This window comes from Mastigoproctus giganteus, chromosome 5 (assembly GCF_048544385.1).
Source record: "Mastigoproctus giganteus isolate SK-2022 chromosome 5, ASM4854438v1, whole genome shotgun sequence".
NCBI classification, from domain to species: Eukaryota; Metazoa; Arthropoda; class Arachnida; order Uropygi; family Thelyphonidae; genus Mastigoproctus; species Mastigoproctus giganteus.
This window is the reverse complement of record NC_143579.1, coordinates 71197435-71221264: the sequence shown is the minus strand read 5'-3', so window position 1 is coordinate 71221264 and position 23830 is coordinate 71197435. Positions and strand designations below refer to the sequence as shown.

Here is a 23830-nt window from a genome sequence, read left to right as displayed (position 1 = left end):
TGCAGTGGTGTCCAAACTTTTTTGCTTGCGCACCCTTATTTTACTTAATTTTTTTAATAAAAAAAATTAAACCTTTAATTTTTTTTATTTATAAATCATTTACATGGAAGGCATATCTAAAATCACAAATAAAAAAAATACAAAACAAAATTAAATTGAAGTTCAACCACAAAATGATATGAAATGTAATGTAATACTATTTGTTTTATTTATAAATAATATTCATGGTATGCATTATGTCTAGAATCACATAATTTGAAAAGATCACAATCTAATTCAATGCAAAAATACAAAATGAAATTGAAATTAAAGTACAAAGTGGTATAAATCAAATCAACAGCATTTTTCAGTGGGAAAAATGTGCTTGAATATTTTTCATATTTTGGGACACAGCTACCCGAAGATCTAGTTCCAAGTTAAGTTTATTTCTAAAAGTGGTTTTAATAATAGTCATTGCAGAGAAAGTCACCTCACATAGGTATGTTGATCCAAATGGAAATATTGTATTACTCTCTCTGCTTTTTTTTTTTTTTTTTTTTTATGAAAATCCCAAACACAAAAGGTGTCAAAACCTATAGTACTTAGTACCGTGCATGGGTTGAAGGAGAAGTATAGGGGAATAAGCCGGAAACTTTGCGCTAGAAACTAAACATGGGTTTCACCACTTCAAGCCTCCAATAAGCAAAATGGTGGTATTGCACTGGTTGATGAGAGCCATCTACCACATAGTGCAAGTGCATATTAGTGCTATTTTTTTTGTGGACCTCCCCTGAATCCAATGATGCTCTCATAATTATGGCTAAGTGCTGGCTCCTTTAATATAACTGGATAGATCCCATCCACCCCAGATGCTTTCTTATGTTTAACTTCAACAATTTCTCTTCACTTTCCTCTCACGTATTACAAAATAATTTAGCTCCCTGTTAGAGTTTGATAAATTTCTGGCCTCCACTTCCCTAAAGAATTCCTCATGTGTGAATGCAAATGCAAAATACTCAATTCAGTTTATCAGCAACCTGAGCAGCATTATCAACAGTCAAACCATCTATACCAAGTAAACCAATCTGATTCATCCCCCCACCTCATTCTAGAGTTTACATAGGTAAAAAAAATCCTTGTTGATTTTCTTCGCAACCTTTGCCAACAATTTCTCATAATCTGCCTTTGCTTTCCTAATCCGCGTTATAACTTGATTGCAGACTAGTTTATATCTACAATAGGCTTCTGTGTCACCTAATGATTAATATTTTTATCACATGTATTTTTCTTCTCTGCCAGGAGTCTCTCATTAGTTCATCTTGCATCCATTTAGGCCTAAACCTTGAGCAGCATTTCTTAGTTGGTATGAAAAGCCTAGCAGCTTCCAACATTAATTCATTGAATGCTTCCCCTTTAGAATTTGCTGTTGGTAACATCATCAGTTGGTCCCACGGTACCGAATTTAAAAACTATCTAAGATCACTGGAGTCACCTTTACGAAAGCAGAAACCGTTTCCTTTACCCGTGATGGTAGTTACATCTTAAAGTAAATCCCATCAATACACTGATCACTACCACCTAGTGGTACCTTTATCTGCAGATTCTTAATGCATGAATAATCACTACTGATAATCAGAGGCGTCTCCGTAGCCAGGTGGGAAGGAGAAGCAGTGTGTAGCACGCGCTTCTTGATTAGACCGGGGTTCAAGTCCGTCACCACCAAATACGGAGGATGCGGAAAGGTCAGGGAATGACCACCGCATATCCTGGAGAAATATGGCCATAGTTGCTAATGCTCCTAAAAACCAAACAAACTGATAATCAGATCAAGCATAATGCTTCCTCTTGTTTCCTCCCTGTCATGCTGCTGCTGCTGTAGAAAACAGCCATCCAAAAAATTCCATAAAAGGCCTGCTACTCTGTGAGTGACCAATCCACAAGTTCAAGTCAATGCGTAGAAAGTTAAAATGTCCCATTTATAAGACATTCAGATTTACTGTTTGTTGTACTCATCAGAGTCATTAAGCCTATAACACACTCTTATTTTTGCTTTCCTGATGCCTTTTCCTGTTACTAGAGTTGAATGTCGTGGGCATACCTGGTTCATTTACAATGTCCAATCTGGCAGATGTGATGAAGTCCTCTTCACTGATCCATGGTTCCATCATACCACAGGGTTGAGTGTGCAATGGTATCTGCAGCCAACAAGAGCTCTCCTCTCTCCCAAGGATATCAACAGTACTCAATAATTGTGCTATATGGTTGCAAAATTGAAAGTACACTGTCACCATGGTATGACAGCTGGTGTTGCTTTTGATGGTGACACCTGCAGTATATGAAGTGCATAAAGAAGAAATTCTAGTAATCGCTAGGACTGGATTCCTTATTATTATGGCAGCCGTGTAGGTAGTATCACAGATTTGGATCCTGTGATATGACAGTAGATAGGCAGTGACCTTGCCCCATTTACAAACAGGCTTCTGCAGAAGAACCACTTCAGTGTTAATTTTTTCCATAAACTTGGTGAAGTGGTTAGCTACCAAGACAGATTGTGCATTCACTTGTGTAATGATCACCTATTCATAATTGGTCTGATTTCTGAAAACATCCCCTGCTTGCTTATATGTAGAAGCAGGATTCATCACTGATTTTGGTCATGTGGCCAATTTACTCCTTTGCAGTTGCATTTGCCAGGCTGTTCTCTTTTCTATGTGCCCAGACTCTGCACAGTGGCCATAAAAGGAACAAAGTCCCTGAAATAATAGGAGGGCCATCCCATGAAGATTCTACTCTAGGTTTTGATGACCCAATTTAGGTTATCCTTTGATTTAGTTCTTGTTGAGAACTGGATTTTGATTTCTTCGAGGTCTGTAGTCTTTTCAATGTGGTCTCTTAAGTTCCTCAACCAGCTTCTCTCTCTCTGCCAATAGTGGCAGTGTTTTCCATCTAGATGTTTGCAAGCTCACCATAAAACAGTGTTGAGCACAGACTTAGGAGGGGAGTAGAGATCTAGGTGTGTTTTTTATATAACCCATAGAAGAGTCCTTATGGGAATTTCAGAGGTGCCTATTCTATTGGTATGAGTTTTAAGATGCTCAGAGGCAAATTTCATGGACCACATAGTAGTGATTATTTAAACAAAAGGAGTTCCAATGTGGTGGTGAACAATAAGTATTGTTTACAGGGTAGCCATAACTCAGCAAATACAATTCCGATTGTAAAAAGAAGCACATCACCGAAAAGATTGAAAAATAAATAACAACACAGGGTGCCCAACACAGTCAGTTGCAAGCTAAGAAATAGCAGGCTGCCTCTCTAATGCCTTGTGTATGGCAACTAACAAGACTGACTCATAGATAAAAGCATTAAATGATGACTGTGAAAGCTCTGCAACCTAGCCATAGAAAATAATAAAAATTTTACCCCAGGTGCTCCTTCAGAAGATCTTTCTAATAATACCATTCATTTCTCCAATGTGGTGATGATGCAAGGCATAGCATGAGCTAAAAATTATGCTGACATGCACACTACTGATACATATGATTTACTAGAAAGTTTCATCATACGTATCAGTAATGTTATGCATGTGTTAACTGCCTTCAGCACATATTATCCTGACAAATGCTGTTTTGTAAACTTTTCCTTTTTAAGCCCTGGCTATAAGTCAATCAAAGCATGGACCTGTTAAAGAGATTATGCTTTACCAATCTGATAAGCTACTATATGCAAGATTGTTGAGAACCAGTTGGGTCCTTGGGAAACTGTTTACCAAGTCACCCCATGGCTCATCTTGCACACCCCACTTTGGAGACTACTGTGTGTGTGTGTGTGTGTGTGTGTGTGTGTGTGTGTGTGTGTGTGTGTGTGTGTGTGTGTGTGTGTGTGTGTGTGTGTGTGTGTTGTTGTTGTTGTTGCCTCTGCCAAGATGCAACCCCCCAAACAGATCCCAAATTATTTTTCCATTCAATTTGGATATACAGTTGGCCTCAACTTACGATGACATCCGATATACCTTCCATACGATCTCTTATTTTAAGGACCGATGATATTTTCAGGTACCAGTATAGTTGAAATGATACATTGTCGGAGATTTTCAGGTACATGCCATATGGAACATCACTGGTACAATTGTTCTCAACCAATTAGTCACTGTTATTGTTCAACGCGTGCCGTGCGGAACATCACTTGTACGATTGTTTTAGATCTATGACGATCTGAAACTTAAAGCTCCATCAACCAGTGGCAATGCTGTGCGCTCTGAAGACTTTAAAGCCAGCACAGGCTGGTTCAAGCGCTTCAAAAAAAGGTGAATATCAAAAGTGTTGAAAGGTGTGGGGAGTCACCCAGTGCTGATTAAAAAAAAAAAAAAAAAAAAAAGGCAACTGAGACCTTTAAAATAGAATTTGTTGAAATTTCTATAAAATTGAAATTGAGTTGGTTGATCAGGAGTGTTATCTTCACCAGCAGGTTTTTAACACTGACGAACCTGGCCTCTTCTGGAAGCAAATGCCAGGAGAATGTACATCACTAAGGTAAAACACTAGTTTACCTGAGCACGAGCCTATGAAACATAGGCTCACTCTCTTGTTGGGTGCCAATGCCTCTTGAGATGTTAAGCTGAAGCCTTTGCTTGTGTATCACTCTAACACCCCTAGAGTATTTAAACAGCAAAAGGTCGACAAAGGCATGCTGGGAGTATTTTGGCACAGTAACAGGGCCTGGGTAACATGATATATCTTCAATGAATGGGAGCTTGAAGTTTTCTGGCCTTCAGTGAAGAGTTATCTTGAGAAAAATAAGCTTCCTGTGAAGGCACTGCTCCTGCTGGATAATGCACCAGGCCATGATCCCAAACTTGTTCAATCTCTTGAGGCATAATTTGACTTTGTTCAAGTCAAATTTTTATCACCCAACACCACTCCTTTTCTTCAACCAGTGGACCAGCAAGTAATTGCAAACTTCAAGAAAATCTACACCACGAAAATGTTGCAAGTTGCTTTGCAGCAACCTCTGATGAAAATTCTGTCACCCTCAAAGATTTTTGGAGGTCGAAGTTCAACGTGCTGGACTGTTGTGTGAGGGTGATTGTAAGTCCTTGGAATGATGTTTCCACAAGGTTTAAGCACCTTCAGCCTGGAAAAACATCTGGCCTTTAATTATCCATAATGTTGACAGATTTGAAGATGATGGTGCCTTGACAAATGATATTATCACTCTTGGTAAATCAATGAGTCTGGAGGTTGGCAAAGAGGATGTGGAGGACATTATTATTAACCATATGGTGCAAGGAAGCCTAAGGCTTATGCTGCACCAGCCAAAAAAAATTAAAGTTATCCTGAGAGAGAGAGAGAGAGAGAGAGAGACAAAAGTAGAAGGGAATCACCAAGAAAGAGAAGAATGATGATATCCAGCTCAGGACCCTGGGTTTGCCAAGCCCATACTCACTAGATGTGAGCCCCTGTATTGATGTCATGGGCATGAGCTAACAATAGAGGAGCTACAAGAATTGGAGAAAATTACAGAGTGTGACACTGGAGAGCAACAGGAAGAAAAAGACACCCAAAAAGTGCCACCTGAAGAGTTGAAGACTGTCATTTCTTGTTGGGAGCGTTTAAGAGAAGTAAAAAAACACCCCTACATTGAAAACACTGAACTCATGATGGGCAAAATGTAAGACAAAGTAATTTCTTACTGCAGGAAGCTACAAAAAAGTTGTCAAAATTAGTCTGCTTTGGACAGTTTCTTTGCCAATAGTGACAAAAGACTGAAAAGAGACCTGACACTTGATTTTCCCACCACCACTATGCCACCATTGATTTCATCAGCTCTGCACTTCTGCAAGTCTAAGGTAAATGCTAATTTATTGTTTGTTTTTTATTTTAAGATGTTTTATACCTATTAAATAATCTTTATAAAACACTTATTTTTAATGTAAAAATGAAGTATAACATATAAGAAATACCTATTTTATGTGTTGTTGGGGAACGAATCACAGGGAATCAATGTATTATTGGTTTCAACTTACAGTATTTTCAACATACAATGGGTTTTGTGGAACGAATTACCATCGGATGTTGGGACCCCACTATAGTGGGAAACCATTAATAGAACTGCTTAAAGCCACAACATTAATATTAGGTTAAGGGCAGTAAAAATCTTAAACAAATCCTTAACTCCTCCTCCCTCCCTTCCCCATCACTTAATGAGAGATGCAATTGTGGGAAGTACCATGTTGGTTAAATACTCAGAAACTGCAGAAAAGAATTGCACATCTTCACACAAAATTTTAAAAAAACCTAGCTGAAAGTGATATAGTATTCCATTCCATATTAAGAAGACCATGCATTTCACACCTCTGTCCCTGTAGTCAAACTTAGATTGCATACAAAAAAGAATGGATTTCTTGGATAACTCTTCAACAGAGTACCAACCAGAACTGATAATGGATAATGAAATTAGAGCCATTAGAATAACATAACCCATTAGCCTCCCTCCAAGGTAGCCATGCAAACCTCCAGTTAAGTTACATTTCCAGAAATTAGTAAAGCCAAGTTTACAGTTCAGCCAGAGACAACAATGAAATATTCAGCAGCTGCAGTTCACAAGAGCAACTTCCCCATCTTCTGTGGCATTCAGTGGAAGAGAAGCCTTAAGTTCAATCAAAGACAAACTTTTGTCTAATGATTGAACTTAAGACTTTTGACTTTTGTCAATTATTAATTAAATTTCTATACATTACTACAGTACAGTGTAATGGTATAATTTAGAAATTTGAAACAAGGTTTTATAGTTGTATGCTCTGTTTTTGCCCAAAAAATGTTAAAACTTTTTTTTGAAAGGTTTCTGAATGATCAATTCAAAAGGATTTGAGCATGGTCAATGCAACTTCTTGTCATGATCACTTAATTCGCAGCCAAAATGAAGCTTATATGTTTTCTTCAATAGGTATATTATAGACTGTCTCTGAGATTTAATTGTGTAATCACTTCAAAACATGTTGACGTAACATTTTAAAAGCACATTAAACTGTAATTGGCGCTTGTAAACTATAAAAAGAGCATGACCTTACTAATAAGGAATAATTTTAACTCAAACGCAACTCCAGCTGACTGATCTAGCTGGGCAAGTTTCTTGGTGACATGCAGGGAGTAAAATATTCTGGAAACTGCCAGAAAGTCTCTAATGAGATATAGAAAACTCCCAACTCCAGAACTTCTCAATCAGAAGTTCTAATATGAACAGTTGGATAAAAATCTAAGTACATGAAAGCTAAATTATAAAACCCTTTGCAAACAAAGGGTGCCTGTTAAAAACAGGCTGCACATTCAAAATCAACTTCAAAAAATATATTAAGCCCTCCATATTTGTATTGTAAAAATTTTTCATTTTTGTTCAGCGTATTATTGATTCTCGATGATATTCCTTAGCTACCTATGTTTGAATTATAATGGTGGTGACCCCTTATGTAGCAAAAATGGTGACAGTCACCTAACAGCTCCCTATTTTCTTTAATTTTTTTTTTTTTTTTTTTTAATTTTGCCTGAACAGTGCCAATCTTTCATCTTTTCTTAATGAATTGCCATCCTTATTGTGAGCAAACTTTTTATAAGTTTTAAAAAAGAATAATAATTTTGCTAAAAATTACAAAAAACAGATTAGACAAAATAGAAGCATTGGTCTATTAGTCTCCTCCAGTTCCCAATTTAAAATACTGTTAAGTGCATGAAATTTCAAACTATACCTGCATGCATATTGTTGCTCATGTATAAATATCTAAATATCATTTAAAAAATTAAAAAACTTATGTATATTTGATACTGTTACTTCCATTTTCAGGCTTATTTCGAACTTGGCACTTTTCACAGTGTGTAAAATTTAAAATTGGTTTTTTCCTGCAGAAGTAGCAGCTATTTTAAGAGAATTCCAAGTTTCATGTTATTGTCTTTACAGTGCAAAAAAATAATAAATCTTTCAAAAACAACTAGGGTTAGAGGTAGATGTTTATTCACCTAGTTGGAAAGCATTGAAAAGTAACCTCAAACTTTAAACAAACAGCATTGACACTTGTCTGGTATCAAGCCATAGAATGGTTTGAAATTAATAAAGCAAATGATTTGGCAAACTCAAGTATATTTAGAATAAGAGCTTCAAACATACAAGAGCTATAAAATATTAGCAACACATGAAGTGGCATAAAGCCTCGTTGGGATTTGTTTCACAGTTTTGAGATCTATGATATGTTTTGTAGCATATTTTATTTCTAATTATCAAAAATTTGGAACTGACTTTTATGTATCTCAGTTTTTTGCTTTCACTACATAGTATAGTATTTTATGTATTCCATTTACTGTTGGCATATTTAGGAGTGTCCTGTTAAGGACGAAAGGAAAGACGGAGGGAAGAAAGGGCGTAAGCCAGGAAGGAAGTCAGCAAAAGTTGACATGAAAATCAAGCTGGAAAGAAGCCGCCAAAGTGCACGGGAATGCAGAGCTCGAAAGAAACTTCGCTATCAGTATCTTGAAGAATTGGTTGCTCATCGAGAGAAAGCTGTTCTCATGTTAAGAAAGGAACTGGAAATGGTAAATTTCTGTTCACAGTTAAGAAATATATTCTGTAGATCAAGCAGCTGATTCTAATAACTGTATAACCCTTTCAGTGGTTAGTTTGCCATGCATTGCCTGGACAGGTGTGTGAAGTGAGTGGTGTGTTTTTTTTTTTTTTTGTTTTTTTTTATATGAAAACTCTGTAAATGCTTTAAACTAATGTGTTCTTATATTGACTTTACTGCCACACTACAGGAAACATATTGTAAATAATTGAATCAGATTTTAAAAAAGAATTTGTAAAAAAAAATGTAGATAAAACGTTACTTTTTTTTTGGTGAAACAATATCTTATACATCTATTTATATATTGATACTGTAGTATATTTATATGTGAAATTCTTCAGTTTCAGTTTTGTAGGTCAGTTATCTACCTTGTTCAACTGAAGTCAGCAGGTACAATCTTGGTTTTAAAAACAAATTTCATGCTGTTATCTATTTTAAACCATTAGCATTACTGTTAGCAGAGGCATATGATGCATAAAAGAAAGCTTATACAGCATCAGCCAAAAAAAAAAAATCGATTTCACACATCCATTTGCTCTAAAAGTTTGTCCAGTTCTTCCTTGAATTTATTTAAGCTATCAACTTCCATGACAGATGGAAGTTTGTTTCCACGATCAACTACCTCCTGGCTAAAGGCAAATTTCTGCACATCTATTCTACAGTTGTCTTTCCTCAATTTGAATTTATACCCCCCTCAGGTTTGTAATCTGAGCAAAAGGAAAAATCCCATCAGCATTGAACCTGCTTAATCCATTCAAGGTCTTATTATACACGTCAATCAGATTACCTCGCAGGTGCCTTGTCTCCAGACGCTGGAGGTTGCAGAACTTAAGTCTTTCTTGGTAAGAGAATCCCTTTGCTCCCCTCACCAATCTTGTTGCCCTTCTCTGTACTGGTTCTAGCAAATCTATGTCCTTCCTAAAATGTGGCCTCCAGACCTGTACACAGTACTCAAGGCACGGCCTCACCATTGCCTTATACAAAGGGATAATCACCTCCTTATTCCTAATAGGAGGCTTCAAGGGGTGGAACCCATGTTTAGTCTCCAGAGCTAAGTTCCGGTCAACCCTTACTCATCTCTTCCATCATGCAGTATGACTGATGACTTTTCAGGTTATGATCAACATCATGGCAAAATCCAATCTTCCTTACATTTTGAGGGTACATCTCTAAAACGGTGTACACAGGCCAGCTGCTAGTCAGTACACCGAACTGAACCTATTGGTAACTCTCTAGGAGTCTTCTAGATCAGCTTGCTACCACTACTCTGCCAGATAGTGACTGGAGGGAGTCTGAGTAGTGTGAATGTGTACGGGGCGGGGGGTACTGTCGAGGCCACGTTATGTCAAGGATCTGGGTATATTCTTACCATGTGTAAGCCATATCCAAAAATTTCATTACTTCATACAGCATGTCCCCCCCACTTTTTCTTACTATTGAATACACCATGAATTGTCAAATTACTTCAACATGCAAGAAAGCAAGCTTATGCAGCATCAGCCAAAAAACCTTCCCATTTCATCCCTCCATTCGTTCCAAATGCCTGCCCAGCTCAGCCTTAAATTTATTTAGGCTGTTAGCTTCCATAACAAAAGATGGAAGCCTGTTCCTCCAATCAACTACCCGCTGGCTAAAGGCAAATTTCTGCACATCTATTCTACAGCTGTCTTCCCCAATTTCAATATATACCCCCTCAGGTTTGTAATCTGAGCAAAAGGAAAAATCCCATCAGCATTGAATCTGCTTAATCCATTCAAGGTCTTATACACCTCAATCAGATTACCTCGCAGGTGCCTAGTCTCCAGATGCTGCAATTTGCAGAACTTAATCCTTTCTTGGTAAGAGCACCCCTTTGTTTCCCTAACCAATCTTGTTGCCCTTCTTTGTACTCGTTCTAGCAACTCTACATCCTTCCTAAAATGGGGCCTACAAGCCTGTATACAGTACTCAAGGTGTGGCCTGACCATTGCCTTATACAATGGGATAATCACCTCCTTATCCCTGCTAGAAAAATTCCTATATATCATTGACAAGACTCCATGGCAGCCCGTCTGCACTGCTCAACGAACTTCATATTTGGCAGCACAATTACCCCCTAATCTTTTCCACTTCCCTGAGTGTAGTACCACCCAGTTGATACGTTTCTCTTCGGTTATTGCTACCCATATGCAGTACTTTGCATTTGTCAATGTTAAACTCCAGTTGCCACTTCTCAGCCCATTTTCCAAACTTAACTAGATCCAGTTGGAGTAGCATACTGTCATTACTGTCGTTAACAACCCTGCCAACCTTTGTATCATCTGCAAACTTGGACATTAAACCTGATATACCTTCATCAATATCATTGATAAATATGCAAAACAACAATGGGCCCAACACTGAACCCTGGAGAACTCCACTAATAACATTTGTACACGAAGAGTGTACAAATGTTATTAGTGTCCATTGATTACCACTCTCTGTTGTCTCCCACTCAACCATCCCTTTATCTATTGTAGCAGCTTACCCTTGAGTACAAAGAAGGGCAACAAGATTGGAGAGGTATGATGCCATACCTCTCCAATTTGTACAGCAGTCTTCCATATACAACAGTATCAAAAACTTTCCTGAAATCCAAGTATACGAAATCAAAATTATTTTTGGCATTCAGTTCCTTTGTGACCACATCATAGTAACCAATCAAATTGGTCAGACAAGACCTCCCATTGACAAACCCATTCTGTGTCTTAACTATTACTGCAATCTTGTCTAAATGATCCTGCAAAGCTTCTTTAACCAGTGATTTCATTATTTTCCCCAGAACACAAGTTAAACTAACATGTATGTAGTTACTTGTGTCACCTTTTGAACCTGCTTTATGAATTGGTGATACATTTGTACTCCTCCAGTCCATGGGGACCTCTCCTGAGTCCAAGGAAGCTCTCATAATTATGGCTAAGTGTTTTCTTACTTCCTTTGCTTCCTCTTTTAATATAACTGGATAGATCCTGTCCACCCCTGTTGCCTTCCTTATGTTTAACTTCAACAATTTTTCGTCCATTTTGCTCTCAGTTATTACAAAATCACTTAGCTCCCTGTTAGCATTTGATAAACTTCTGGCACTCCCCTCATTGAATAACTCCTCATGTGTGAATGTAGATGCAAAATACTCATTCAGTTTATCAGCTACCTGAGCATGATCATCAATAGTCAACCAATCTGTTAAGTGGTCCAATCTGATTCATCCCTTTCCTTCTAGAGTTTACGTAAGTAAAGAACTTCTTGCTGTTTTTCTTTGCATCCTTTGCCAAAGATTTCTCATAATCTGCCTTTGCTTGCCTAACCTCCTTTATGACTTGATTACAGACTAGTTTATACCTGCCATAGGCTTCTCTGTTGCCTGATACTTTATATGCATCCCATACATTCTTCTTCTCTGCCACTAGCCTTACTAATTCATCTGACATCCATTTAGGCTTAAACCTTGAACAGTATTTCTTAGTTGGAATGAAAAGTCTAGTAGCCTCCAAAATTAAGTCCCTGAAGGCTTCCTATTTAGAATTCACTGTTGGTAACATCATCAGTTGATCCCACTGTACAGAATTTAAAAACTGTCTGAGACCTCTTTAGTCACCTTTACGAAAGCAAAAGGCCTTCCCTTTAGCCTTGATGGTAGCTACATCTTTAAATAATTCCCACATCAATACATTGTGATCACTGTCGCCCAGTGGTGGTTCCTTAATGCATGAAGAATCACTACTGATAATCAGATCAAGAGTATTACTCCCTCTGGTTGCCTCTCAAACATGTTGCTGTAGAAAACAGTCATCCAGTAAATCCACAAAAGTCTTGCTAGTGTGCGAGTGACCAATCCACAAGTTCCAGTCAATGTCTGGAAAGTTAAAATCTCCCATTATAAGTCATTCTGATTTACTGGTGGCCCACTCTATTTCTCTGCACAATTGCTCATTATACTCATCAGATTTATTAGGCCTGTAACACACACCTACTCTCATTTTTCCTTTCCCAGTGCTTATTTCACACCAAACAGACTCAACACTGCATTGTCCTCCAGCATCAATTGGGTGCACGTCCTTAGATTTTGTATATTTCTTAACTAACAGCATAACCCCTCCTCTCTTCCTATCCTGACTATCTTTCCTATACACATTGTACAGCCCAAATTCCAACTCTGCACTGCCTATATCTGTGTGACACCACATCTCTGATATCCCAACAATATCTCCCTTTGATGTCTTGACTAGCACTTCAAGCTCGTCAAATTTATTAACTATACTACTAGCGTTGGTGTACATGCACCCGTTCCTGCTCCTAGCCACTAGAATAGAGTAAGCTTATCTTATCACTCCTAGAATAGAGTAAGCTTATCTTATCACTCCTAGAATAGAGTAAGCTTATCTGCGAAAAGATCTAAACCTCCCAAACGCTTCCTAGTTAATTTCACAAATATACATGGTCTCAATTCTAATCTCAGCGATGTCCATTTCCACTTGCAGTCTGCCAAATCCCATGTAGAATCTCAGTTATCAGTTGATTCAACTACTGCTCATCTCAGTTGCCAAATCATTCCCTGTATGATTCCTTTCCCCTCCAAGGTGGTACTTGTGTATATGTCCATTCCGATTTTCCCTGTCAGAGACTTGGTAATTTGGAATCTCCACTTTTCGATCTTCTCTGGCTTAAAATCTCTCTACCTCATTCTGTGAAATTCATCTGTTGTCTCTACCATTCTCCCAACTCCACTAATCACTTGGAGCTCTTTGACTTTCTCCAGTCTAACTTTCCTAACAGTGAGATAATTTTCTTTGGTGATTTTAATGTTCACAACTCCAGCTGGCTTCCGTTTTCTAGTCACACAGACCCAGCTGGTTGAGATACTGAGACATTTTCAATTACTAATGACCTTGCACAGATTGTTCATTTACAATTCAACAGTACCGGACAATCCTAACCATATGGCCAACACGCTTGATCTTTTTCGCACAAACAACCCTTCTAAGTACATGGTCTAAGTGAGTGGTCCTTTAGGCACCTCAGATCACAACATGGTGATTGTCTCTTCTCCAATGGAAGACTTTTATCTCATGGCTATTCCCAACCACGTGTTGTTTGGCATTACAAGAATGCATAACGGGATTACCTGCGAGATTTCTTTTCTTCTTTTCCTAGTTCGGATTACTGTTTCAAAACTTCTGATGTCAACGTTTGCTCAGATCGTCTCAGTGAAATTATTCTTGTAGGAATGGAATCCTTTATCCCACACTCCACGTTAAAATCTCATCCTTTATCGAAACCTTGGTTTTCCAATAAATGTGCTAAGGCTGTTCAAGAGGAGAATGTTGCATATCGTAATTGGCTTGTTTCTAATTCTTCAGTTTCATTTTCTGCCTACACCAAAGCTCGCAACAATTGTAAAGCAGTTATTAATCAGTCCAAGCTAGATTTTGAACAGGCTAAGATTAGAAAACTTGCTTCTTGCCCTAATGGTAATCGAGCTTTCTGGTCTCTTGCCGAAGCTATTGGCCGCAACTTTTGCCCATCTCTGCTCCCACCTCTGTCCAAACCAGATGGTTCTGTTGTCACTTCAGCCAAGGATAAAGCTGATATGCTAGCATCCCATTTTCCTTCCAACTCATGTATTAATGATCTTGATAAAACACTTCCCATCATGCTCCATTCAATGCCTCCTGTGGTCTTCCGTCAAAAGGACGGAATCTTGATGCTAAGAAAGCTCCAGGTCCTGATGGTATTTCTCCACTTGTTCTCAAAACCTCCTGAATTTACTCCTGTTCTTTGCAGCCTTTTTTCACTTTCTTATTTCTAAGGTGTTTTTCCTTCTGCTTGGAAATTTGCTCATATGCCAGTTCTAAAAAGGGTGACAAATCCCTCCCATTCGATTATCGTCCCATTGCAATTACCTCTACTCTGTCTAAAGTAATTGAGAAATCAATTAACTGCCAACTTTTAATCTACCTAGAAACCTTCAGTCTGATCAATGATCACCAGTATGGATTCCGTCAGTGTCAATCCATTAGTGATATTCTGGCTTATGTTACCCATTTATGGTCAAATTCAATGGAAAAGTTTGGTGAAACACAAGAAGTTGCTCTCGACATCTCAAAGGCTTTCAGTCGTGTTTGGCATAAAGGTCTTCTACACAAGCTTCCATCTTATGGTTTGCCAACTGTTTTTTCTAATTAGTTATCCAGTTTTCTCTCTGATCGCTCACTGAGGGTGATGGTAGATGGCTCTCTGTCTTCTGACTTCTCCACTAATGCTGGCGTCCCCCAGGGTTCGGTTCTTTCCCCCTACTCTTTTCCTATTGTATATTAATGACCTTCCATTTTAAGAAACTTTGCCCTGCTCAATCAGCTTCAACTTCTCGAATATCCGCTACCAATTCCTTAAATGCCGATCTCCAGTTAATTCTTCAGTGGGGCAAAGACAACTTAGTTGATTTCAATACTTCTAAACTCAGTCTTGTCTTATATCTCGGAAAAAGGATTCTTCTGTTCCTATGCTTATCTTTGGTAACACTCCGATTTCTAGGCAAAATGATATATCTCTTTTGGGGATTACCCTGACTTCTAATCTCTCTTGGCACATGCACATTACAATTTTGATTCCTCTGCATCTAGAAAACTTGGTTTTCTGTTTCGCTGTCGTCGTTACTTTTCTTCCAAACAGCTGTTTACTCTGTATAAATTGCAAATCCACCCTACTATGGAATATTGTTCCTACATCTGGGATGGTACCACCAAAACCTCTCTCAGGCTTGTAGATTCCATTCAGAAGAGGTCAGTAGGTTAATTAATGACTCATTTCTAACAGGGTCTCTCCACTCGCTGTCTTATAGACGTACTGTTTCTGCAGCATGCCTTTTCTACAGATACTTCCATGTGCACTGTTCTTCTGAATTGACTTCTGTAATTCCCGCTCTCTCTTTCAAAAGAGTCCGAACACGTGCCGCCAATATCCATTTACTGTCCAAATTCAAACTCACAGAACCAACTTTTGATCTTCATTGTTTATTCATTCAACTGCCATTTTCTGAAACAACCTTCCTTCATATGTATTTCCTGAAAATTACAGTCTACAGAAGTTTGTCTAATGTCAACAAATATCTTCTGTCATCTTCTCAACCTCCAACCCAAGCATGGTACTAATTACTATAGGTTCTAATACCTCTCATTTGGGGTTTTCATAAAAAACAAAAAAAAAAAAAAAATTAGCCAAATTCCTGTATATCATTGACAAAACCCAATGACCTGCTCTGGCAGCCTGACTGCACTGCTGAGAAAACTTCAAAACTGACTGCACATTACCCCCCCAGGTCTTTTTCATTCTCTACTACCCTGAGTGTAGTTCCGCACAGTTGGTACGTTTCTCTGGGGTTACTTCTACCCATATGCAGTACTTTTCATTTATCAATGTTAAACTTCAGTTTCCACTTCTCAGCCCATCTGCCCAAATTATCTAGATCCTGTTGCAGTAGCACACTGCCATTACTGTCATTAACAACCCTGCCAACCTTTGTATCATCTGCAAACTTGGACATTAACTCTGATATACCTTCATCAATATCATTGATAAATATATAAAACAACAATGGGCCCGATACCGAACCCTGGGGGACTCCACTAATAACATTAGTCCATGAATAGCAGTGTCCATTGATTACCACTCTCTGTTGTCTCCCACTCAACCGTCACTTTATCCATAGCAGCAATTTGCCTCCAATGCCACACTTTCCAATTTGTACAGCAGTCTTCCGTGCACAACAGTATCAAAAACTTTCCTGAAATCCAAGTATGTGATATCAAAATTATTTTTTGCATCCAGTTCCTTTGTGACTACATCGTAGTATCCAGTCAAATTTGTCAGACAAGACTTCCCCATAACAAACCTATGCTGTGTTTGAATTATTAGTGCAGTCTTTGATCCTGCAATGCTTCTTTAACCAGTGACTCCATTATTTTCCCTAGAACAGAAGGTAAATTAACAGGTCTATAATTAATTATCCATATCATCCCCTTTGTGAATTGGGAACACATTTGCACATCTCCAGTCTGTGGGGACCTCCTCTGAGTCCAAGGATGCTCTCATAATTATGGCTAAGTGTTTGCTTAATTCCTTTACCACCTCCTCTAATATAACTGGATAGATCCCATCCACCCTAGGTGCCTTTCTTATGTTTAACTTCAACAATTTCTCCGCTTTGCTCTCAGTTATTACAAAATCATTAAGCTCCCTGTTAGTTTAGTAAGTTTCTGTCCTCCACTTTCCTACAGAATTCCTCATTTGTGAATGTAGATGCAAAATACTCATTCAATTTGTCAGATATCTGAGCAGGATCATCAACACTTAAACCATTGATGTTGAGTGGACCAACCTGATTCATCCTCTTCTAGAGTTTATATTAGTAAAAAAGACTTTGCTATTTTTCTTTTTATCCTTTGCCAAAGATTTCTCGTAATCTACCTTCGCTTGCCTAACCTTTTTTGTGACTTGATTAGAGACCTAGCTTATATCTACCATAGGGTTCTGTGTCTCCTGATAATTTATATGCATCCCATGCATTTTTCTTCTCTGCCACGAATCTCATTACTTCATCTGACATCTGTTTAGGCCTAAACTTTGAACAGTATTTCTTAGTTGGTGTGAAAAGCTTTGTATCCTTCAAGATTAATTCCTTGAATGCTACCTATTTAGAATTTGTTGTTGGAAACATGGATTACAGATTGTAGTATGTACTAGAGAAATAGCAAGCCAGTTCATATAACGATGGACACATTGTGTAAAGCAACTTTCAAAACTTTGATCTTCCTATACTCTTGGGAGTGTCCTTTAGTACGAAAGGAAAGATGGAAGGAAGAAAGAGCATAAGCCAGTCCGTGTGTGAAAAGTAGATCATATATGTGCCACAGACACCACACATGAAAAATGTAGATATACTGCTGAAAGAGTTAAGCCTTTTTTTTTTTTTTTATTCAAAATTTTTAATGTTTAAAGGTACAGATGTGTGTCATTTTATAACTTATAAAAAATAAGCAGAAGGCTTTTTTGTTTTTTTTTTTTTTTTCCCTCCTAGGAAGTGAACATCATTTATGAGGGATAGTTGAAAAGTTTCTGGCCTGTCACAGATTTCATTATTTGAAAATAAAATGAATACAGTAATATTAAAGTACAAATTTATGCGTGTAATCCAATATTTAAATAATTATATCTTTTGGCTGATAAAAGCACACCTATCAAAATCAAAAGTTTTATAAAAGAAGAGTTCCATGGAGCAATGAAATTGCATGACCATGTTATGGTTTGTTGATTTGCTTATTCATGGTTAAGTTTTAAAGATTCTGTTTTCTAAATTGCATGGAGCTGCTTTGACTGCTTGTGGTTCCTGCTTTGATTGTGCTTTGCCCATCATGGGTTATCCACATTGCTTGACAGTTATCAGTTATATGCACCTGTGGGATGCTGTTGTAGCTAAGCATTCATTAGTGTGAAAGTACCTGTCAATCACTTACCAGATAATTTTGTTGTCTGATAATCTTCCCCCATCCCCAATCAGTTTCACCCATAATCTTATTTGCTGTTTGAAGTGTGGTGTTGGATTTGACATCAAGCCCAAAAATATTTTAATAAATGAACGTCACTAGTAAATGGGTAAATTACTGAAAATAACTAGTTATTTTCCATCAGTTCTCTTTCATTTTATATCCAAAATCAAAATTTGCAGTGGCCTTACAGTCATTCCCACCAATAGAAAATGCAGATCCACAGCTAGAAAATTATGACAACAATCCAAGGGATTTGTATGATGAAAAAACGTTTATATTATTTACATATTTTATTCATATGTATGGAGTAATATGGAATACAGCATAATATATGTGTCAGCTATTATGCTGTAGTCTGGAAAGACTATAATATTTTATCTTTTATTCTTATATATGGAGTAATTTGGAATACAGCATAACGTATGTGTCAGCTATTATGCTGTAGTTTGGAAAGACTATTACTGACTTAATAAGACCAGACTTGACTTTCACCTTAAGAATCATGCTTCATCACATTCAAAACTGCTTCTCAGCATTGAAGGTAGTGGATTTCATTTATTAACTGGCTAATTTCCACTATACTTAGTCACTTTGCCCTTCCTTCTTCCTCACTCTGACTTAACTAGGTTTGAGTGAATTATATTAAATAATTAAACTTCACACCAACCTGGTTGGTGTGAAGTTTAATTATTTAATATGAGTTTTCCCAGCCTCGTAGGCCTATTTAGAGATATTGAGTGAATTATTCCAGCTACCCCTGCCCTTTAATCAGCATTGATTCACTGAAGCTGAGGTAGCTGCTCCTTTGAGAATATGGTCATCATCATCACTGTTGATTGCCACATGTTTATTCAGTGATTTGAGTCAAACTTGCATCTTTTATATTCACTATTTTAGTCAGTCCTATCAAAAACAGTTGAACCAAGGTTATTTGACAAACTTTTTTGCATTTAAATAATTAAATAATATTTCATAACATATAAAAATGAAAATGTGCTATTTTCACACAAAGTACCCTCATTTGCAGAATATGTATTTAGAAAGTGCAAAAAGACAAGTTCTTTTCTTTTTTATCTTGTCATCTAGATCTAAAGCCAGTCTGTTGATACATTTTGCTGATAATATGTAAATGAGTTTACAAATTTGAGCTATTAACTCTTTCACAGGTGAGTTGCCTGAAAATTTACATTTGGCAGTTTTGCTCTTAAAAGCAATGTTAGAGTAAAATTGTTAAAAATCAAACCAGAGCGTAAAAAAAGTGGTTAATAAAGATAAATTCTCTCTCTCTCTGTCTCTCTCTCTATATATACTGATACAAAAATGCAATAGTGTATTTAATGTTAGATATAAATAATAAATTATATCAGAACCAATTAATGCCATCTGTATGAGTAAAAGTAAAGTGCAGCCATTATCAACCCACTGCAGGATGGAAGCCTCCTCAACAATTCATGCTGAGGGAAATGGACCATAATCTGCCACGCTGGTCCAGTGCGGGTTGGCAGATCGACCGTATTCAGCAGTCAGGGGCTTGAACCCCGGTCTACTCAAAGAGCGTGTGCTACTGCACTCCCGCTCCTGCCCACTCGGCTATGGAGGCCTGTATCTGTATGAGATTTAATCTTTATGAGATTAAATCTTTAATCTGTATGAGATTAAACATTAAATCTGTCTGTAAATATATAATAATATATATGGTAGTAGTTGAATGTACCTCGAAGGTGAGATATAAGTAGGTCGGTATAGTGTAGACCCATTGTAGCCTGTGATACGCCATAACCCAACCAAACATGAAGACCTAAGCACGTGCCAACGGAAACTGGAAAAAATAATATATATACACACATGCAACATATAAAAATTATTAACATGTTAATTATACGTATGTAGATACGTTGAAAGGGACTTTATCGAAGGCTAACCCTTTCAATGTATCCATAATTAACGAGCTATCCGTTTCTGTTATCATCCAGTCCAACAATATCCAAATGATAGTAAAAAGTATACATAAGTGTGGTATACGAGAATGGGAGTTCCAAAAAAGTAGATACCCAAGTGGGCAAGCCCGAAAATTTAAACTTTATTAGGATGATAAGGTTATCAACGTATAATAAAGTATGCTAAAATTTTGCCATAGACTGGCGTGATGACATTTAGCCCGACGAATAGCTAATTTACAAAATTAATAGTTAGTATTACTAAGAATGAGATCCATCCACTGTTATACTTATATATGTGTGGTAAGAGTTTAGCATTTTTAATTATTAAATCAAAAAGATAGCAAGCGCTAACAGAAGGTGAACGGTGGTAGAGTAGAGTATAGCTATAGTACCTCAATCCCCCTCGAATTACTCTAATAGTTCATGAGGTATGAAAAGTAGAGTTTTTTACAGCAGAAAGCAAGGTCAGCATAGGAAAAAGCAAAGCATAAGGTTACTTAGGATTAAACCGGGAGTGTAACTGCCCGTCCCTTATAGTAAGGGATCCTCGTTTATGATTAGGTACGAAAAGTTAGCAAGCATAAGCAGTGTCTAAAAGGATACGACTTACCACGTGTAGTCAGACAGTTAGAAAGACAGAATAAAAGTGCGTATGTGGTATATATGCGGCAATAGCAGTGTCAAACGCCTACTGGTGTTTGTAGTTAAAATCATTAAAATTTCTAAAATGTCTCTATTTATTTCAATTAATTCATTAGTATGTGGTGCCCTCTGTACTTTTGTTATGTAAACTGAAAGATGGTTCTCGAAGTAAAAGTAGAGTATGCAAAGAATATTTTCCTGCCCGTGGAGTAAATATAGGTACGACTTTTTCAATGAGTGTAAGCTATATGTAACATACTCCATGGGTAGTACCTACTATATACATACATATATATATACATGCCCAGCCAATTGCAAGGATGTCATCATGATAAGACCACGAAATGTAACCACCAAATTTAAGTGGTGTAAGTGCCGTTCAAAACTTTATCGATAATAAGCTGTGGGTTAATGTTATTATGTCTTTTATTAAGGGCTGCCAAAATAGCTTTATATAGGTATATTTTAATGATGCCGTGTGGGAATCCGTTGTTTATTAATTTTAATCTGAAATTGTTAAGTGTATCTATAATATCATCTACCTTGCTGCATATGTTGGTTCTTCTAATACATTGCATGATTATAATATTTCTGTGTATCCGTTTGGAGATATTGGAGCTCCAATTGGCATTAAATTGGAAATCGTTTCGTTTGTCAACTACACGTGGTAAGACTAACTGTCTGACTACACGTGGTAAGTCGTATCCTTTTAGATATCTTAGACACTGCTTATGCTTGCTAACTTTTTGTACCTAATCATAAACCAGGATCCCTTACTATAAGGGATGGGCAGTTACGCTCCTGGTTTAATCCTAAGTAACCTTATGCTTTGCTTTTTCCTATGCTGACCTTGCTTTCTGCTGTAAAAAAACTCTACTTTTTCATACCTCATGAACTATTAGAGTAATTCGAGGGGGATTGAGTTACTATAGCTATACTCTAGTCTACCACCGTTCACCTTGTGTTAGCGCTTGCTATCTTTTTGATTTAATAATTAAAAATGCTAAACTCTTACCACACATATAAGTATAACAGTGGATGGATCTCATTCTTAGTAATACTAACTATTAATTTTGTAAATTAGCTATCCGTTGGGCTAAATGCCATCATGCCAGTCTATGGCAAAATTTTAGCATACTTTTTATACATTGATAACCTTATCATCCTAATAAAGTTTAAATATTCGGGCTTGCCCACTTGGGTATCTACTTTTTGGAACTCCCATTCTCGTATACCACACTTATGTATACTTTTTACTATCATTTGGATATTGTTGGACTGGATGATGATAACAGAAACGGATAGCTCGTTAATTATGGTTGATACATTGAAAGGGTTAGCCCTCGATAAAGTCCCTTTCAACGTATCTACATATGTATAATTAACATGTTAATAATTTTTATATGTTGCATGTGTATATATTATTTTTTCCAGTTTCCGTTGGCACGTGCTTAGGTCTTCATGTTTGGTTGGGTTATGGCGTATCACAGGCTTCAATGGGTCTACACTATACCGACCTACTTATACCTCACCTCTTCGAGGTACATTCAACTACTACCATATATATTATTATATATAATATATATATATATATATATATATATATATATATATATAGAGAGAGAGAGAGAGAGAGAGAGAGAGAGAGAGAGAGAGAGAGAGAATTTAATTACATCAACTTCTGGAACTGAATTCCTGTGATTTTTTTTTTTTTTTTCCATTTTCAGCTTTTGTAAACTAAAATCAAATAACAGTGGCTGGCAGGTACAGTATCTTCCATTTTAAAGCTATTTTTGGGCTTCTATCTATTGAACTGTATCTGCTATTAGCTGGAAACAAAAATAATCAATGGCAACATATACTGGACACATTTTTAAATGGCTTGAGCAAGCTCATTGCTAATGGGATTCTTCCTCTTGCTCAGACTACATACACAAGGGATATAAAGAGTTTGGCTGTTCTCTAAAAAATGGATATGAATGCTTTTAAATATTAATTTATTCTTATATTGACTTCGTTTCCCAGCATTAGAGTAAAATTGTTAAAAATAAAAATAAATTGTCAAACCAGAATGCTATGTATAGGAGTAAATTAGCTTAATTTGCAATTCTTATATTTGATGTTGATTATATGAAAACTTTTTTTTTAGTACAAACAGTGGAGCAAAGATCTTGATAATGGTCATATTCCAGAGGAGGCCCAAAAGATGATTGAAGAGGAAAAAAAAAAGTCTGTTAAAGAAAATCAAAAGTGGAAATGATTTATAGTAATCACATTTTCATCAAACAGAGTTACTGCACTTATTTCTGTATCATGTAAATTCTTTTGCAATGTGAAAATATTGTGTATTGATTTGCTATAAATGTAACAAATCCACTGCTTGTAATTTTTGTGATTTCACTTCTCATAAAGTGTCATGCCTCACTGTAATGCATGTGTTACAATTAAAATAGGCCTCTAATGAATGGTGGAAATGTTTGTTTTATATTGTTCTTAATATATTGTTTATATATTTTATATTGTTCTTTTATTATGTTCTTCCTCTACTTGCTATATAAGATTACTTTTCTGTCACAAACTGATCTGAATTATGTAGGATTTTGGTAGTTTCTTTTTAAATTATTTAACTTGCCATTCATCTACCCTAAAGCTTTCCAGACTGGGGGTTGCGACACCCCAGAGTGCCATGTTGATATTTGATTTCACATAGCCTTGATTAAACTTGCATTCAGTACCACATGCCATCCTTCTTCCCCTTGCCCTTGTTTGCCTACTTTTGGCATGAAACAGAGGGAGGTGTGTATTATTCAATAATAAATGCATGCAATTTTAATATTAACTAATACAGAACAAAAGGGTGAGATGCAAAATTATTATTGGCACAACATAGTGTGTCAGCATTAAAAAAAAATGGATAGCACTGATCTAACCACTAACATATGTAATCTAAATTGATAAAAGTTTCAAATATTGTTTTGAATTTTCAAGAACAGAATTGTAATAGGTAGTCAAAATTGGTATTTTGAAATGCACTTTTATGTTGGCATTTCTTTTTGCATAAAGATAAAGAAATTTGAATTAAACTTTTTTACAATAATGGT

General features: G+C 36.8%; 1 protein-coding gene across 1 annotated transcript in view; it reads left to right on the top strand.

The window, feature by feature from the left end:
- REPTOR-BP (REPTOR-binding partner) overlaps positions 1 to 23194 on the top strand; it is a 60134-nt gene extending 36940 nt beyond the window's left edge. Inside the window, exons 2-3 of the mRNA XM_090374061.1 lie at positions 8343 to 8558; positions 22879 to 23194. Of these exons, the coding sequence (XP_090230187.1) occupies positions 8343 to 8558; positions 22879 to 22989 (327 nt within the window). The 3' untranslated portion in view covers positions 22990 to 23194. The remainder of the gene's footprint in view (positions 1 to 8342; positions 8559 to 22878) is intronic.
- The last annotated feature ends 636 nt before the right edge of the window (positions 23195 to 23830 follow it).